Raw genomic sequence first — 14,838 nt, 5'->3', positions numbered from 1 at the left:
CAGCTAACAGGGAGGTGAAGATGGTCAGCCACCACATTAGGGAACCGAGAGTGCCTACAACTGCAGGCAGGAGAATCACATCCATCAACCATGTGGGATCTAAGCCCCCTCTCAATAAAGAGGTGGAGAGGACATCACCAACCCAGGGTCCACAGGATGGAGGAATACAATATGGATTAGAGTGAACTTACTGATATTCTACTATAGAACTATTGTGACTCTAGCAATTGAAGAAATTATATCATTGATGTGGAGACAGTGGCCACGGTAGTTACTGAGGGCAGGGAGAGGGAAGAAGAGATGTGATGTGGGGTCATTTTTGGGACTTGGAGTTGTCCTAAATGATATTGCAGGGATAGATGTTGGACATTATATATCCTGCCTTAACCCACTGAATGGACTGGGGGAGAGTGTAAACTACAATATAAACTCTAATCCATGTGGTGCCGCAGTGCTCCAAAATGTATTCATCAAATGCAATGAACGTGCCACGATGAGGGAGGTTGTTGATGTGGGAGGAGTGGGGGGGTGGGGGTGGGGTATATGGGGACCTCATATATTTTTTAACATAACTTTATTTGTGATCTATGTATCTTTAAAAAAAGACAAATTTAATTAACTAATTAATTAAATTAAAAAAGGAATTCAGTTCTGATACCTGCTATAAAATGATGAAACTTCAAGACATCCTGTTGAGTGAAATAAACCAAGTATGAAAGGACAAATACTATGTGATGTCACTTAGAGCAACTAATTAGAATATGCAAGTTCATAGTCAGAAATTAGACTACAGCTTACAGGGGCAGGAGTAGGTGTGGGGAACAGGGAGTTAAGACTGAATTGGTACACAGTTTTGTTGAAGAGAAAGTTTTGGCAATCTATGGTATTGATTATAGCACAACATGGTGAATGCAAATAGCACCACTAACCTAAATTTTATGTGAAATATGTGTTACCACTAAAAACTTTTTTTTTAAAAGCCATAGGAATCTTCCATAAACCTACAACCTCAATTAAAAAAAAATTGAACAAAGCCATTGAATTAAACAACTCAAAGAATGAATACAAATGTAAACTATGGCCCTTACTTACTAATATAGCTATCATAATCCTGGCTCATCAATTGTATCAAAAGCATTAAATTAATAGAAAATGCAATTAATGGGGAAAATTGAGGAGGGGGCACACATAGGAACTCTTTGCTTACTGCAGTATTTTCCTGGAAATGTACAACAACTCTAAAAAATACATTTAAAAAATAAAATTATCCATGCCTAGAATTTTATTGGAATTGTAATAATTTCTAATTTGAAAAGATTTTACATCACAACAATATTGGTTCCAATTCATAAACAAGATATATGACTCATTTGTATTATTTTATTTACTCTCCGATTAGTTTTGCACTTTTCAAACATAGATCTTAAATGTATCTTGTTAAACTGAATCCTGATATTTGACATTCCAAATGCTATCATAAGCAGCAATTTCAATTAATGTTATCACTGTTCTTTTACTAGTATATAGAAATGGAATTAATTTTTGTGTACTGAATCTTCTAATGATTTTTTAACTCCAGTACTTGATTGTAGATTTTTTGAAATTGATTTTGACCAGCCAGGACATTTTTGATGAGATTATTTTTTCTTCTTCTTTATTTTCTTTTAAATGCAACATTCAATAAATACGAGGCCCCCATATACTCCCCACCCCCCCCCACACACACACACCCCACTCCTCCCACATCAACAATCTCTTTCATCATCATGGCACATTCACTGCACCTGGTGAATACATTTTAGAGCATTGCTTTACCACATGGGCAGTCATCTGCTTTGTAGTCTACACTCTCCCCATTCTACCCAGTGGGCCATGGCAGGACACAAAATGTCCAGCATCTGTCCCTGCAGCACCAGCCAGGACAACTCCAAATCCTGAAAATGTGCCCACATCATATCTCTTCTTCCCTCTCCCTACCATCAGCAGCCACCATGGCCACCCTCTCCACATCACTACAATTTCTTTCCTTACTAATCACAATAGTTCCCCAGCAGAACACCAGTAATTACACTCTAATCTATACTGTATTCCTCCATCCTGTGGACTCTGGGATGGTTAAGTCCAGTCCCCCTCTACATCAAGAGGGGGTTTAGATTCCACATGGATGATGGATGCAATTCCACTGCTTGCAGTTGTAGGCACTCTTGGCTCCCTGGTGTTGTGGTTAATCTTCTTCACCTCCCTGTTAGCTGGCTGGGGTAAGTCCAATAAGCCAGAGAGTAGGATTTGCAAGTCTGCTGAGACTCAGGGCCTGGCTGTCACATGGACAGCCCAGAGATTCAAGTCTCCTGAGTATATACCAACCCAAACACCAACCACAGGCCCAGTAAAAGTAACAGAAGAGGCATGTATAGAAAGGTCATATCTGAGTCCAACTCCATCACACTCAGGAACACAAATTCCAAAGTAGGGTCAACTGACATGGCCCTGAACTCCAGAGCCATCTGCCATGACCATAGAACCTTTGGGTCTCCTAAGCCTCCAGGAGAACCAGTACCTGGGTTTCTATCTACTTTGGCTGTGATGAGATGATTTAATTCCTCCTTTCTAAATAATATTATCTCATATATCTTTTCCTTGGTTTGCTGTATTCCTTATGTTCTGAACTACAATGTTGAAAAAAAGTGGTGAAAATGGACATATTTATCTTTTCCAAATCGGAGAATGAAAGATTTAAATATGTGAGCATTAAATGTGAAGTCAGCTGCATAGCATTCCTTTGTTTATTTATTTAATCATACCTTCCTTTGGTCACTCATTCATTCCCTGAGACCATTTGTCATAGTAAAAATAGTCCTTCCTAATCACCATTTGGTGAGAGGTTTTATCATTAGTGAAGTACAAATTCTATTATTTTTTCTGAAATTCTTCACAAAACTATTTGATGCTTTAATGCCTGAAAATAATCAAGAATTGTCTAATTTTGGAAAAATAAATGACTCTTTTATTCCTAAATCTAAGCTATTGTTTAGGTAAAACATTTTTTTAAATTTCATCACAAATTGCTAAGATTATATTTAGATTTTGGGGGTCTCTCTATAAGAGAAATATTTATCTATAAATTCACGTTTTTGAAATATCCTTGTCAGTTTTGCTATCAAAGTTATAGCAGCCCTGTTAAATGAGTTGAGGAGTGTGTCATTTTTTTTCATATTCTCCAGAGGAGTTTAATATCATCTTAGTCTATTTGATTGCAGCAAATTTTTAGTTATCATATTGAGCTTCTCAGATTTCATTTTATCTTATGTTGGATCATGGCAATTTAGTTATTCAAGTAATGTGTTAAGTGGATTTAGCATCTCATGTTATCAGTATAAAGTTGCTCACAAACTTTTAATATGTACAAAATATAAATATTTGTTTTAAATGCTAATGTCCTTCCATGAATCTTACAAAATATCTATCCATTTTGTGAATTTCCCCAAACATGTTTATTGCTTTGTTGACTATCTCTTTTATAAATGCTTTTCATTTATTGATTTCAATGTTTCCTTCTATGTGCTTTGTGTTTAATTTGCTGTTCTCTTCCTACATGCTTGTCATAGAAGTTGTGATTACTGATGTTCAACCATCTTCCATTGCAATATTTGCAATTAAAAATATAAATTTCTTTCTAACTCCACTTAACTTCATTTTTATTGTCACTAGTTCAAATATTTCTGATTTCTTGTGATAATTCTGTGATCCATGGAGTCCAGCATTGTGCATTGCTTAATTTCCCACTTTTGCTGTGTAGGGCTGGTTATTGTAGATTATTGATGTCTACTATAGTGTCAGAAAACATATCCCAATGATCAAATACCTTCTGAAATGTCTTATGCTGATTTTCAGGGACGTTCTTTGTGCTTCCTGGGAACGTGTGTGCTGCAGTTCCTGAATGCCCTGCTCTGGGTATGTCAGAGACACGTACTTACTGTGTGTATTCAAAGCCAACAGATGAGGATTATTTTGAAGTCTGTTTGCTTTCTCAGTTAGGGAAATGGGCATGGAAATATTTCAGCCATATTTTGGATACACACATTTTCTCTCATTCTATCTGATTTTACTTAAAATACTTTATTTTATTTTTTGAGCATTTATTTTTTATTGTATTTTTTGAAGATACATAGATCATGAAAAATGTTACATTAAAAAATATGAAAGGTTCCACATACACTCCCACCCCCCACCCCCATTCCTCTCACATCAACAACCTCTTTCATCATTGTGGCACATTCATTGCATGTTATTAGTTGTACTCAAATTTGTTACACAACATTTGGTAGAACTGATCATTTTTCACTATGAAATGTCCCTGTCATTGGAAGGATGGAGAAAGGACATTGTGCAAAGGTACATGTAGAGACATGAAAATGAGGAAATGAGTACTCTGATGTAGAAAGACAAGCACTCAGTGTTGTCAATTGAAACTCCAGACGCAGAGCTAATGAATGTCATGGTCAGGTTTGTACAAAAATGCCCAAAACCCAAAGAGCCTGCACACACCTCTGGGATCTTATTGCTTTGATTGCTAAACTGAAAGATTTTATGGGGTTAAAGGTGAGAGCATTTCCTGCATTTTATGTCTTCCTAATTCCTTTAATTTCCTCAAGCATGTTTGTTCTGAATTTTCTAAACAAAGAACTTTAAGCAGAATTGGAAACACAACTAAATAAGAAGAAATGAGGGAGAATTTAGACATGATCTTACAACTCCCTAATTTCTTAAGGGAAGGTAATTTCCCAGATCAGTGGGTCCACAAAGAGTCAGAATCACTCATCTGGAGTAGAAAGGCTGTCATCCTGCCCAGGATGCTTGCCCCCATGAGTCCATTTCCTTGGTCTACAGAAGTGGGGGGGGGGGGGTTGGAGGAGGAGGAGAAGGGAGCAAGGGCTCTGCTCCAGGGCTCCCAGGGGATCTCAGGCTTCCCATATGCCATCTTGGAGGTCAAGAAAATCACAAGAGGATTAGCAACAGGGCTATAGCTTCTGAAACCCAGGGATTTGGCAGCCCCATGCATTGCAGGGTCCCAGGTCTCCACTGAATGGCCACGTGAGGCCCCGAGCCCCAGCTGTGGAGGGGGAGAAAAAGTTGCCATCAGACTGACCCTGTGTACAGACGACTCAACAAGGCACCGGACTGCAGGATGAGGAGAGCTGAGCTGAAACGAGTTTCTCCTATTTCCATGGAAAAGCTGGGAGGTCCTGCAGGCAGCAGTTCTAGCCTCTGGCCCCAGTTCTCACTGGCCACTAAGGGCCCACCTCTACTCCTCTCCCCAGTTTCACGTTTCTGCTGAGGGACCCACCATGGCCCCTCTCCCAGTCTCACTTCACTGCTGAGGGAGCCAGGTGAGGTGGGTGGTCCTCAGGGTGGGCTGTTATCATCAACAGACCAGGGGTCAGGAGCACAGGAGACCCTAGTGCACAGAACCTGGTGTGGCTGAGCAAGAATCCTGACTATCATCTGGAAAAGGTAAGGTCAAGACACCCACTGTCAGGGATGCAGGAGTTGAAAGAGACCCTAGTGCAGGGGGTGGCAGGACTGAGTAGACAGTAGGCATTCAAGGTTGCTCTCCATAGGTGACCAGATGCCTGACCTGGAGCATCAGGGTCATGGGGAGCACTGCCCCCTCCACTGCTCAACTGGGCTCAGACCTTCTGTGGACTGTTTCAGTACAGGTCCTGAGTAAGGGTCTGGGTGGGTGGGAGATTCTGCCTTTCTAACAATCTCCACCTGAGGGTGAAGCTGCTGAGCCTGGACCTCATTTTACTGGGGGGACAGGGAAGGGACAAGTTATGGTCCTGCAGGGAACATCACAGGGTCCCTTCACTGCATTTACGTAGGGCTCACACTTGAACTGCAGGCTGATGCCCCTAGTAGAACTGGAGACTCCATTCAGGGAACACCCGGGATCCCAGGTCGTGTTCACAAATGAAACCAAAGGGCCAGGATATGTGAATGGAAATTTCAATTTATTTTCTCCTTATCACTCAACCTATGTAGCTTCTACTCCAAATGCCAGGGCTGTCAAGAGAAAATGTTCATGAAATCAAGTATATGAAAACCTTGTTGATTACAATAGAGAACTTATGAATTTTGGGGGACTGTTGAGACTGCATAGCCACCTGGGCCTCCACTTTCTGCAAGGGGCAGTGGGGTACTCAGCTGGACTACTTTGCACCAAAGGCATCCCAAGGTTACCTCCAGGAGAACTACAGGGCAGACACCTTCTTACTCTCCCTCCACACTATCCTCCCAGCCTAGCACCCTCACATGTTCAGGCAGGGTCCAGTGTCCTGGGTGACCTAGCCTGGGTATCATGGCTCAAAAGTGCTGCTCCCTGTTCCCATGCTGGAGGGGAACTGTCCTGAGAGAGAAAGGAGGGCAACCTATCCCTTCTGTTCACCCATGTGTGTTGGAACTCCTGGGTTCATGATAAGCTGTTCAAGACAGCATCTTAGAGAACACAGGTGAGGAGAGTCCTGGATGGCATCTTGCATCCCCCCACTCACAGGGAGCTCACTCCTCTCCAGGCAGCCTCTCCACCATGACAAGACTCAGCCACAGTGAGTCATTGTAATGCCCTGAGGTCTGCCCCCTTTCACCTGGATCCTTCACCCATATCTCCTCTGAAGGTGGGTTCCCTCTTCTTCCTACTGGATTCCATGAATATTTTGCAGTAAACAAGCACCTCACAGCCTCCTCTGTGCTCTATGCTGTGGCAAGACAGACAAGAGTTAAGTTTCAGGGGAATCCAGGTGGCACCATACAAAAGAGGGCACTGCTGACCAAGTAGAAGGGAGAGGGGCCTCCTAAAACTCTCAGGACAAGAGGAGATTGCTGAAGAGCCTGGGAATGGGCTGATGGAGACAAAGAGAGGGCATTCTATCCTCTGCAAGTGGCATATATCCCCACACTGCCACTGCACAAACCAGAGGCAGCCAGTCCCTTCCCCATGATGTGTCTGACAGTTGGAAATTGTGAAAAAATATCTAAGGTCTCAGGAATGCATAGAACTAGCTGTTTGAGTGCTGCAGTGCTCAGGCATGGAGTCAGAGACTAGATGAGGCTCATTGTCTTGCAGAGGAGACAGACAGAAAGTATCATGTTGGCCTTGTGAGCACTAGTCATCCCTGTGTCCAGACTCACCTGAGCTACAGTGGTGACACAGCACAATTCTGGTGGAAAGGAGGTGCTCAATAGATTTTTCTCAAATTAACAATGAGAAAAATAAGATATGTAATGGTCAAAATCAGATCCATGAAGAAGCGCAGGAGGGGGCTTCGCCTCTGGGACAGGACAGTGTTTAGAAGGAGGATAAGGAAATATAAACTCCGTCCTTACACCATGAATGCCTCAGCTCTGAAAGGAATCTCTTCATCCCTACAGGAACATCTCAGATTCCCCTGGAGTGAGGGCTCAGCATAAATATATGGTTTAATTAATGAGAATAAATGTCCCCTTTCAGGCATCTCAAACTCATCTAAAGTACAACAGTCACTATTGTCTATCTGCTCAGTGAAAAGTGTGGCACTGATGGTTGTAATGCTCCAGGGGGATGTGAGACAATCCAAATGTGACCTTCTCCCTCCTGCTTTCTCCTGCCTCTCTTCTGCCTCCCAGGTTCAGCATCAGCACCATGCCACCCCACAGCAATGGAAACCTCTCAGGGGTCTCCTGGCAGGAGTTTGTGCTGGTGGGATTTGAGGGTGGCCCTGAGACCCAGTCCCTTCTCTTTGTGGTGTTCCTGGCCATCTACATGGTCACTCTCCTGGGGAACCTCACCATGATCGTGGTCATCACCCTGGATGCCCGTCTCCACTCCCCCATGTACTTCTTCCTCAAGAACCTCTCCTTCCTGGACCTGTGCTACTCATCTGTCATTGCCCCCAAGGCCCTCACCACCTTCTTCTCCTCCAAGATCATCACCTTCACAGGCTGTGCCACACAGTTTTTCTCATTCTTATTGATGGGTACCACTGAGTCTTTCCTGCTGGCCGTCATGGCCTATGACCGCTTCGTGGCCATCTGTAGCCCCCTTCGCTACCCCATCACCATGCGCCCCTCAGCCTGTGCCTACCTGGTGTTGGGTACCTACTGTGGAGGCTGCTTCAACTCCATTGTGCAGACCAGCTTCACGTTCAGCCTCCCGTTCTGCAGCTCCAATCGCATTGACCACTTCTTCTGTGATGTGCCCCCTCTGCTCCGGATTGCCTGCACTGACACGGCCCTCAACAAGCTGGTCATGTTCGGCATCTGCGGAATCATCATTGTGAGCACCACACTTGTTGTCCTGATGTCTTACGGCTACATCACTGTGACCATCCTCAGAATGCGCTCCGCAGCCGGGCGACGTAAGGTCTTCTCCACCTGTGGCTCCCATTTGACCACAGTCTCCATATTTTATGGGACTGTGTTTGTCATCTATGCTCAGCCAGCAGCTGTGGAGTACATGGAGAAGGGCAAGGTGGTGTCCATTTTCTACACCCAGGTCATCCCGATGCTCAACCCTCTCATCTACAGTCTGCGGAACAAGGACGTGAAAGAGGCACTGCGGAGGCTCGGCCAGAGACACGTGGCCACATGAAGGAGGGCAGAAGAGAGAGATGGTGTCCTGGGGGCTGGGGGAAACTTCAGGAGACACCAGGCAGGTAGGAACCCCACATGCCTCACGTCAATATGTTATTGGATGTGTGGAGGAACGAATCCAATCAGTTAACCCTTCTTGAATGGAGGGGAAGGACCAGGCCCATAGTAAGCTGAGATTCAAAATGGAGACAGCTTGTTCTGCAGCCAGAACCCTAGAGGCCCATTAAAGGAGCAAATGAAGGTGCAAAACACCTTAAGACTGAGTGGACTGACAAGAACGGTTTCTCCGTGGGATGGGTCTTCTGTCTCTTATCTATCAGGTAACTATGGCCATTCCAGGTGTTTTATCAGGAAGAATTTTGGATTTCTGTGTGTCTTGATCAAACCTGGCAGAAAAAATATTTACACCATTTACCTTCTCCTCTCATAATCTTCCCAGTTGTAGGGCCTTGTAATTTCCTGTCGTGCCTCCATGAGCATCTCCTACCACCAACCATGGTCTCTTTTCAGTCCACCTTTCATGCCAAAGAGATCAGCTTAAAAGAATAACTTAAATAAATAGCCAAGGAATTCTGCCATAGTGGTCAATAGGAATAAGTTGGCTGTGGGGGTCCCATTCTGACTAGAGCACCTCTCTCAGAGTGTTTTCAGGTGGGCAAGCTGAGGTAGACATGGTGGTTCTGCTGTATGTCAGGCCTTCCTACATCTCCTGCCCCATCATATTCCAGCCTTGGCCTTCCCAAGACTAAGGAAGGATGACCACAGAGCTCCACTCTCGACATCTCCCTTACATGCCACAGAATAGAAGACCTGAAGAAGTAGAAACATATATATGTTGATATTAGAACTTCCATAAATCTACAGAAATAGACCCAAATCACAAGCCCACAAGTCAAGGAGTTCACAACCACCCAGGTTAGGAAAAATGAATGGACCAATCCAACAATCCCTTCAGTGCTCCCTTCACTCATTACTTCCAAGGGCAACCCCACTATCCTGACTCTCACCCACAGATTAGAGTTCCCTGATTTTGAGTTTTCTATGATTAGAACCATCACAATTGTCTCCTTTCTGACTGACTTCTTTTGCTCAGCAATATCTTTGGGTGTTTAATCCATGTGTGGTTGTTTAACAACAATTCACTGATTTTCATTGCTGTGTAATAATCGAGTAAATGAAGATGCCATCATTCATTTGTTCATCCTGGTATTGAGGGATATTTGGGTCACTTCCAATTCAGGACTCTTAAAATAATGCTGAATTGAACAGTCTTTTGTGTCTTGCTGCAGTGTTGAAGGTATTTCTGTTGGACATTCTAGTAATGGATTTACTCAACTTTTTAAGATACTACTAACTAGTTTTCCAGAAAGGTTTAGTAATGTCTATTATGAAGAACCTTTTGTGCATGAGCATTCCTCTTACTGCACACCATTATACACAATTCATATTGTCTCTTTTATAAATTTTAACCATTTTGGTGGGTGTGTAATTACAACACATTGTGATTTTCATTTTAATTTCCCTAATGGTTAATGAGCCTAAGCATCTTTTCATATATTTACTAACCACTTGGACATTCTTTTTGTAATGTGTATGTTTCGCTCATTTTTTTTACTTACTGTGTTGTCTTTCTTATGTTGATTTATAAAGATTTTTTTTTTTATACCAGATAGGAACCCTTGGTTGCACATATGAACTGCAAATACCTTCTGTCACTTTGTGGCTTGCATATTCTTACTCTCATTGATTATTTTTTGGCTTTGGCTATCAAAAGTTCTCAAACTATTCAAAACAAGACATGTTTATCAATCATTTCCTTATGGATACTTCATTTTGTGTTATGCTTAAAGAATCTATGCTATATCCAAAAAGTTATTCTTCTGTGATATTTTGAAGAAGTGTTTTGTTTAATCTTGCAATTAAGATCTACAATCCACATGAAATTAACATTTCTGGGTTTTTTGAGGTAGGGCTTAAATTCAACTTTCAATATGGTCATCTTCCTGACCATTTATTATTTTAAATACCCTTTTTCTCACCACTATACAGTGTCATCTTTGTTTTATAAACCAAGTGTTCCATATATATGTGGTACTGTTTCTAGAGTCTTTGGTCTAACTGATTGCTGTTTGTCATTCTTGAGCAAGTTCATGATATATTATTGAATTTTAAAATAATTCAGTACTTCTGCTTAATCCATACAGAATTTTTAATGTGGATGCTTGAAAGTCTTTGGAAATGGATAGAAGTCATGGTGGCACATTTTTTGTGGGCATAATTAACAGTACTGAATCAGATGTGATTGTGGTTTAAAGGAAAATTTAGAGTCATGTATGCCTCTAGAAGGAAAACTAGAGGATGGAACATGGGACTGTATAACATAGTGAACTGTGTGTAGACCATGAAAGTGGTTAATAATACATTTATGTGAATGGTCTTCCATGAACTAGAATGAATATATATCACTATGACAAGGTGTTAATAATAGGGGTATATGGGGAAAATATACCTAAGGCACACTTTGGACCAGTCAACAGTAATATTTTAATATTCTTCCATTACTTGTAACAAAGATACCACACCAATGATTAGTCAATAATAGGGGAATTAAGAGATATGGGATTTTCCTTTTGGAACAGTGAAATTGTCCTATAATTGATTGTGGTGATGAAAACACAACTCTTTGATTGTACTTTGAACCATGAACTGTATACTTTGAATGGATTTTATGGATGTAATTATAACTGCTTTTAAAAAGCAATAATAAAATGTGGTAATATCAACTCTGTAATATCTAAGAGTAAAAATAACAAATGACGTGAAATATCTTCAAAAATAAAAATTTAACTGTTATCAATAGACATAAAAGGGGAATGGGATAAATAGAGAAATATGCCATGCTCATGGATAGGAGGATGCAACATTATAAAATCTTCATTATACAACACAACTAATATATTCAAAATTATCTTAACCTAACAGGGTTTATTTTATACAACTGAACAAATTGATTCAAAAATTTCAGTGAAGAAACCGAGTATGAAAATAACCAAAGAAACCCTGAAAATCTAGAACAAGGAGTAGGAATGTGCCCTTTTTAGCCTGAGTACTCCCACACTCAAGAATGCATGAGTTTGGAGGATGACTGAACCCTAGGCATTTCCAATCATGAATATAGTTGTGTCTTCACACTCCCATGGCCCCCCACAGCCTCTCTATAGCACATCTCTCACCAGGGAGTTTATTAGAGCCCTGGGAAGTGCTTACAAGTGCATCTCTGCCTCAGGCCCCCAGCAGGCTGACCTTAGGTCAAGACTCACCAGGCCAAGCCCAGGCCTATGGCCACGAGGGTGCTCTCCCAGGTCCACTGTTGACTCTCCCCTGCCTCATAAAGCTAGTGGTCCTCTTACAACAACTCTACAATAGTACCCAGAGTAAACATTCCTGGATAGCCCATGGCCTTGCTTCTATCATGTGCCCTGTGCTTTCCCCCAGCACAATCCCTGGGTCCACTCCAGGACAGTCCTCATTGTCCCCCTCTTGCATTTCTATTCTCCACTTAGGACCATTCTACCAATGCAGTTTGCATATGACAGTGATACTAGATGTGAATGTTGGGGTGGGTGTGGGGTTAGACCACATGCCTTAAGGTCAGAGACCACTTTTCAGTCATTTCTGTAGCCCCAGCCAATTATTTTAAAAATAATACTCTATACTCCCTGTCTCTGCCTGTGCCATCCTTCAACCCACTGCATTCTGGTCTGTAGATATACTAATTGCTTACACTAACATCACCAAGTCTAGTGGACACTTTCTAGCCCCTCTTGATGATGACTTCTGAGCAACTTTGGGCCATGCCATCCCTTTCTTCTATGACAGTTTCTCCTCCCTCAAGGTCTGTGACATTTGGAAATCCCCATTCTTTCCACACCCTTCTTGTCATCCCTACACAGACACCTAGGCTGGATATTCCTCCTCATGCCACTTAAATGTTACCTAGGACCCTGTTCTTCTCCCTCATATCTCTGTAGACATTTTGTCCATGGTAGTCTCCTCCATATCCATCCATAATATACAAACACTGAGTGTATAGCTAGAGAATGCTTCACATATGAGAACTCACATGAAATATCACCAGTTCAAGATAGAAAACATTTTCAGAACCAAAGAAGGCTCTCTTTGCCCCATCCCAGTGACTACCCTACTCATAGGGTAACATCTTTTCCAATCCCCAACACTATGAATGAACTGTGCCTGCATACATACTAATGATACAAACTGAGCATCATACAAATTGAATCATATAATATGTACCGTCTTATCTGGCATATTTGGCTCACAGGGGTCTGTGAATTTCACCCATGCTGTTGCATTTCAGAGCAGTTTATTCTTTCCAGTGCTGTGTAGTATTCCATTGCAGAAATATTCCACACTTTAGACATCCCTTGTGATCCAATGCATAAATATCTCACACTTTAGTTACCCCTAATATAGATGGTACTTGAGGCCTTCCAATTTGGGAGCTACCATGCTTCAAATTGCAAAGAACAAAATTTGAACGTCTTTTCATGTTGATAAGCATGGATTTCTATTGCAAAAATGCCAAGAAAGCTGTAGAGTTGCTGGGTCACTGGGCATATGATTAGCTTTGGTAAATAGTACCATTACTACAGTATGCAAATTCACACTATCATCAGTAATGCATGAAAGTTCCAGTTGCTCCAGATACATAACACTTAATCTTGCCAGTCCTTTTAATTTTAACTTATCATAGAGGTATAGAATTATCTGCAAGTGGTTTTGATTTGCACTCTTTTCTGTTTTTCTTAATTATCTTTCTTTTTAAAGATATATTTTAAAGATCACAAAAAAATGTTACATTAAAAATATAAGAGGTTCCCATATACCCCATTCTCCACACACCCCCTCCTCCCACATCGACAACTTCTTTCATTACTGTGGTACATTCATTGCATTTGATGGGTACAATTTGGAGCATTGCTACACAGCATGGACTGTAGTTTATGTTGTACTTTGCACTCTCTCCCAGTCTGTTCCTTGGGTTATGGCAGCATACATAATGTCCTGCATCTGTCCCTGCAGTATAATTCAGGACAACTCCAACTCCCAAAAATGCCCCAATACCACACCTTTTTCCCTCTCCCTGCTTTCAGCAACTGCCTTGACCAGTGTCCTACATCAACGATATGGACCATTGCTAGAGTCACAATAAATCTATAGTAGAATACCCGTAATTCCACTCTAATCCATATTTTATTCCTCCATCCTGAGGACCCTGGGATGGCGATGTCCAATCCACCTCTAAATTGAGAGGGGGCTTAAATTCCACATGGCTGATGGATGGAAAACTCCTCCTTGCTGTTGTAGAGTCTCTCGGTTCCCTGGTGTGGTGGTTGACGATCTTCACCTCCCTGGTAGCTGACCTGGGTAAGTCCAATGAAATGGAGAGTAAGTTTTGCAACTCTGCTGCCTCTCAGGGCCCAGCTAGCACATGACCAGTCCAGAGATTCAAGTCCCCTGAGCATACATTAACTCCACCACCAACCACAGGTTCAGTAAAAGTGACAGAAGAGGCACACATAGTGAGGTCACATCTAAGTCCAACTCCATCACACTCAAGAGCACAAATTCCAAAGGAGGGCCCACTGACAAGGCACTGAGCTCCAGAGCCATCTGCCATGACCATAAGACCTGGTTGTCTCCACTGTCCTCAGGAGCACCCTTACCTGGGATTTTATCTACTTTGGCTGTCTCTAACATCCTGCTAAGATGTATGTAAGCATGACCCATCTGATGACCTCCCGACTCATTTTGAAGTCTTTTCGCCATATAAACTCATTTTTCTTTACCATTACCCCCTTTTATTCAAGGTCTTTTTCTAGTTGTAGCACCATCTGGTGCTTGGTAGTAATCCCTTGGTGCCAGAGAGGCTCATCCTCAGGAATCATGTCCTGCTGTGGGGACGATAATGCATTTACATGCTGAGATTGGCTTAGAGAGTGCCCATATTTGAGCAACATGGAGGTTCTTAGGAGGTAACTCTTAGGCACCATGCAGCTCTAGGCCTAGTTGAAATTTCAAGCAAACAGGATCATAAGCATAGTCATCAGTATCTAGGGCCCATCATTGGACCATCTTTCTTCACTGGTCTTTGCCTTTGTACTTGGGGGATTGTTGCTGTTCCATTGG

General features: G+C 42.1%; 1 protein-coding gene across 1 annotated transcript; it reads left to right on the top strand.

Moving 5' to 3' along the window:
* Positions 1–4,997: 4,997 nt before the first annotated feature.
* On the top strand, positions 4,998–11,411 carry LOC101441039 (olfactory receptor 9S13-like). Its single transcript, XM_058301245.1, has 2 exons — positions 4,998–5,511; positions 7,663–11,411. Exon 2 carries the CDS (start codon positions 7,679–7,681, stop codon positions 8,624–8,626), a length of 948 nt encoding a protein of 315 aa, XP_058157228.1. The 5' UTR covers positions 4,998–5,511; positions 7,663–7,678; the 3' UTR covers positions 8,627–11,411.
* Positions 11,412–14,838: the final 3,427 nt, after the last annotated feature.

The sequence above is a fragment of the Dasypus novemcinctus genome, chromosome 7 (assembly GCF_030445035.2).
Source record: "Dasypus novemcinctus isolate mDasNov1 chromosome 7, mDasNov1.1.hap2, whole genome shotgun sequence".
Classification (NCBI taxonomy): domain Eukaryota; kingdom Metazoa; phylum Chordata; class Mammalia; order Cingulata; family Dasypodidae; genus Dasypus; species Dasypus novemcinctus.
This window is presented reverse-complemented; position numbering and strand designations above follow the sequence as displayed.